Here is a 4,379-nt window from a genome sequence, read left to right on the forward strand (position 1 = left end):
ATTGAACTGGCGCTGCAGAGGCTGCGGGCAGCTTCGCAACCCAGCGCTCAACTGCTGCGCCACGGGGGAGGCCCTGTTTTTTGTTTTTTTGTTTTTTTTTTAAGATTTATTTATTTATGCATACAAGAGCTGGGGTACAGGCCAGAGATGTGGGGGATAAGAGGATTCACCAGAGACAGAGTGGGGAAAAGAACAGGTAGACTGACCAAAGTATACTGCTGAGGGGAGCAGTAGGCGAGACAGGAGAGGTCTGCTGCGCCATGTGGGTTGCTCCCTGGCCGGCTGGGAATCGAAGTGCTGCAGAGGCTGAGGATTGCTTCATAGTGTGGTGCTTAACTCCTTGCACCACCAGGGAGGCCTGTTTCTTTTTTTTTTTTTTTTCAAAGATTTATTTATTTATGCATACAAAAACTGGAGTGTAATGGCCAGAGGTGTGTGGGGAGAGAGGATCCACCAGAGACAGAGAAGGGAACAGAACAGGCAGACTGACTGAAACACACTGCTGAGGGGAGCAGCGGGCGAGACAGGAGAGGTCTACCTGGCTGGCTGGAGATTGAATGGGTGCTGCAGAGGCTGCAGATAGCTTCATAGTTCTGCACTTAACCCCTTATGCCACCAAGGAGGCGCCTGTTTCCCAAACTTTGAACAGAGACTTCCCTGTATGTGTGGGCCAGTGCAGTGCTTATAGCCGTAACTTTGTGTTGTTTTTTTTTTAAGATTTATTTATTTATTTATACAAGCACTGGGTACAGTCAGAAGTGCGGGAGGGTGAGAGAATTCACCAGAGCCAGAGTGGGGAGCAGGGCAGGCTGAAGGACCGAAGTACACTGCTGAGGGGAGCAGCGGGCGGCAGGAGAGGTCTGCGCGCCATGTGGGACCCTCCTCCGGTGACCGGGGAGCAGCCGGGGATTGAACCGGCGCTGCAGAGGCCGCAGGCAGCTTCGCAACCCAGCGTTCAACCCGTGCGCCACCAGGGAGGCCCTATAGCCGTAACTTTGTTACTGAGCAGGAAGTACTGCCTTGGGGATTTCAAGAGAAGCAGTCTGAGGCCTGAGGTCTGCTTCCAGGAGAAGAGATGGTAGAGTTTGGGAGCTTCTTGGAGGAGACGGACACCTTATGTTGGATCTGGAGAGAAGAAAGGGGCCTCAAAAGAGGACGAGAAATTTCTCTGCTGGGCAGAGAAACACAGAAGAAAAGCAGGTGTTCAGAAGTACACAGACTCATCATTCCATGGCTGATTTTATTTATGTTCTCTTGCTGGACTGAGGGGTGTGAGTGACAGAGAGAGGAAGGGCAGGTGGAGAAGGGAAAAGCAGCTGAAAAGCTCTCCTGGGCTAAGAACCCTCCACCTAGGCTGTGGCGGCCCCTCCTCTCCACCTCGCATTTAATCCCCAGACCTTCAGCATTAAGGAGCTCAGACTATAAGCCTCCAGATCATCCCTCTGCCCACTTCTTTGCCTTTAAAAGTTCCTCTGCCACCCTCTAGGATACTCACCTCAAAAGCCCCTGAGTGGGAAAAAAAAATGAGATGATGCTGATAACGCTAGTAATGATGGCCACTCATGGGCCTTTTCTAAGCACAAAGCTCTCTTCTAGTCATGTTACATGTGGTAAGCAGATTTATCTTCATAACAGTAAGTTTATCTTCATCAAAACCCTGTGAAATAGGTACTGTCATTCCCCCATTTTCCACATGAGAAAACTGAGCATAAGCGGTTAAGGAACTTGTCCAAAATCATGTAACTAGAGAGCACTAGAGTCTGTGGCTATCTGAGCGCAGGGTGGGATGGGAAGAATAACCTAGTTGCTCTCTGGTGGCTGTGTTGTGTCTGCTGGGCCACCTGTCCACTCAACTCAGGCACACACGGGTAAAATGGAGGGGACGGCTGTACTATCACTCAGCGTCTGTCCATTTCTCTTATTTCTCAGCCCTCCTCCCATCAGCTATTTTCTCAAACCCCTGCCATGCCCCATAGGCCTCCTGGGGCCCTGTCGTGGCCAGACTGGACATGCCCAGTCACCCTAGCAGCCCCTCCCATGTCTCTGGGGTGCCTGGCTACCCTCGGCCTGCAGAAGAGATCCCGGAGGCCTGCCTGAAAGGGGCGGGAGAGGTAGAAGCAGAGGATGGGGCTGACAGCACAGTTGGAGTAGGCCATGATGGTACAGAGGCTGGATGCCACGAAAGTCACCGGCGTGTCGGGCAGATCCCCCATAGCTGCCATGTAGCCCAGCACGGAGCACGGCCCCCACATCAGCACGAAGACCACTAACACGATCAGGATGAGCCCCGTGTTCTCCTGGTGCTCCCGGGGGCTCTCCCCTATGGGGCCTCGGGGCTGTGTCCACAGGAGCCAGCCCACGTGGCTGAAAGAGCAGCCCAGCCCCAGCACGCAAGGCAGGAAGGCCAGGGCACCCAGCAGAGTGAAGTAGCAGTAAGTCTGAACAGGGTTCAGGAGCAAAAGGCAAGCCTGCGCCCCAGCGACCTCTCCCTCCACTCGCTGGAACAGCCAGTTGGGCAGTGAGGCAGTGAAGCCCAGGACCCACATGGCCCCACAGAGCAGCAGGCGGGCGCCCAGGCTGGCCGGGAGGGCCAATTGCGGCCGGGCCACGGCGACATGGCGCAGAAGAGCCGTGGCCACCATGCTGTAGAAAGTGCAGAACATGGTGGCGTTGTTGGCGGCCTGGCTGGTGGTGCAGATGACAGGGCCCAGCCACCAGTCCGGCTGCAGGAAGCTCAGCAGCAGCACGGGCACCACACAGGCCAGGAAGATCAGGTCAGACAGCGTGATGTTCACCATGAGGCTGTTGGTGAGGGCGAGCAGTGGGCGGGGGGTGCCCGGGCCCCGGCCCACCACCAGCAGCATCAGCACATTGGCCAGCAGCCCCACCAGCAGGATGAGGCCACACAGCCCCGCAAAGACGAGTCGGAGGTGTCGCTCGGCTGTGGCCGTGAGCCCGGCAGGGAAGGTGGCATTGGGCTCTGGCCCAGGCTCCATTCTCTGGCTGCAGACACCTAAGGGCAGCGTAGAAAACAGCCCGAGGGCCGCCTCCTTCTTTCCCTGTTGAGCCCCTCCTTTCACAGACCTTATGTCCAGTGGGTGCCCTCACGATGCGTCAGCCCCTCTGACCTCATGGCAACCTGATGGGATGGGCACCACCACCGTCCTGGCTTCAAATCCGGACTCTGCTACTTGGTAGCTTCTTGACCTCGGGAAAGTTACTTAATGTTTCTCAACCTGGATTTCCTCGACTGTATGAAAGCAAGAAAATAAAGGATATAAAACATGCCGGGCCTTCCCCGGTGGCGCAGCGGGTTGAGCGCAGCGCTGTGAAGCTGTCCGCAGCCTCTGCAGCATGGGTTCAGTTCCCACTTTCCTGTCGTGTCTGCTGCTCCCCTCAGCAGTGCTTTTGGTCAGTCTGCCTGTTCTGCTCCCCACTCTGTCTCTGGTGAATCCTCTCACCCTCCCGCGCCTCTGGCCTGTACGCCAGCTATTGTATAAATAAAAAAAATAAAAATAAATAAACATGTCGCAAGTAATTGTCACTTATGAGTGATGTCAGGTGGTTTTTATTTTCTTTTTAACTTCTTTAATTCTAAAATTTCTGCAGGTAGTACAAATTGAATCTAATAAATTAATACCAAAAATATATACATATATGTATACACACACACATATTATCACATGCTTATTTTTATAAAACCTTGCCCTGCCTATGAAGCCAGCAAATTTTAATTTGAGGTTCAAGTGGGTATAAAGAGATGTTGAAAAGGTGTAAAGTCCCAACCAGAGGTTCCCACCCTATCTGTGAGTTGGGAGCACCTGAGGAGGTTGAAAGACACTAATGCCTGCCTCCCCCTCCCCCAGATATGATTTAATTGTTCCACCAATTCATGCAAGACCCCAGATGGCGCTGGGGCAGACCGTCCTGGGAACCGCAGCCTTGCATGGTTGTGTTGTACCGAGACCTGGCAGGCTGGGGGAAGCGTGCACCCTGGCTGTCAGATCTTCCACCTCACCCCCACATGCTAGAGAGGTGGGATCTGCATATCCCAGAGTCAGCCCAGAGGCAGATAATCACTATCTGTCACCCCACAGACCAGGCCAGGACCCCCCAGCTCTAGTGGGGAGAGCTTGTCCTGTGACTCAATAAATATTTCCTGAGTGTTTACCCTGAGCTAGGTCTTAGGGATCCAGCAGCAAATAAGACAGTCCACTGGGGCCTGATGCTACTTCCCATCCCCTTTTCTCCTACCCTGGGGTGAGGGCTGCAAGGACATTAGCTGACTCAGAGCCAGGACTTGGGGGGTTCCTGAGCTCCTCCTGCCTGGGGATTGTGCTTATTCTCTGAGCCCCACGGCAGCCACTTGCCTGAGGACA

The 4,379-nt window shown here is 54.0% G+C and overlaps 1 protein-coding gene across 1 annotated transcript; it reads right to left on the reverse strand.

Annotated features, from left to right (window-relative positions):
- Positions 1 to 1,952: 1,952 nt before the first annotated feature.
- Positions 1,953 to 2,996, reverse strand: LOC311187827 (galanin receptor type 1-like; the record flags this gene model as incomplete). The annotated part of the gene is made up of 1 exon (XM_084259206.1): positions 1,953 to 2,996. One exon carries the CDS (start codon positions 2,994 to 2,996, stop codon positions 1,953 to 1,955), a length of 1,044 nt encoding a protein of 347 aa, XP_084115332.1.
- Between the last annotated feature and the right edge of the window lie 1,383 nt (positions 2,997 to 4,379).

This window comes from Talpa europaea (genome assembly GCF_964194135.1).
Source record: "Talpa europaea genome assembly, chromosome: 2".
Classification (NCBI taxonomy): Eukaryota; Metazoa; Chordata; class Mammalia; order Eulipotyphla; family Talpidae; genus Talpa; species Talpa europaea.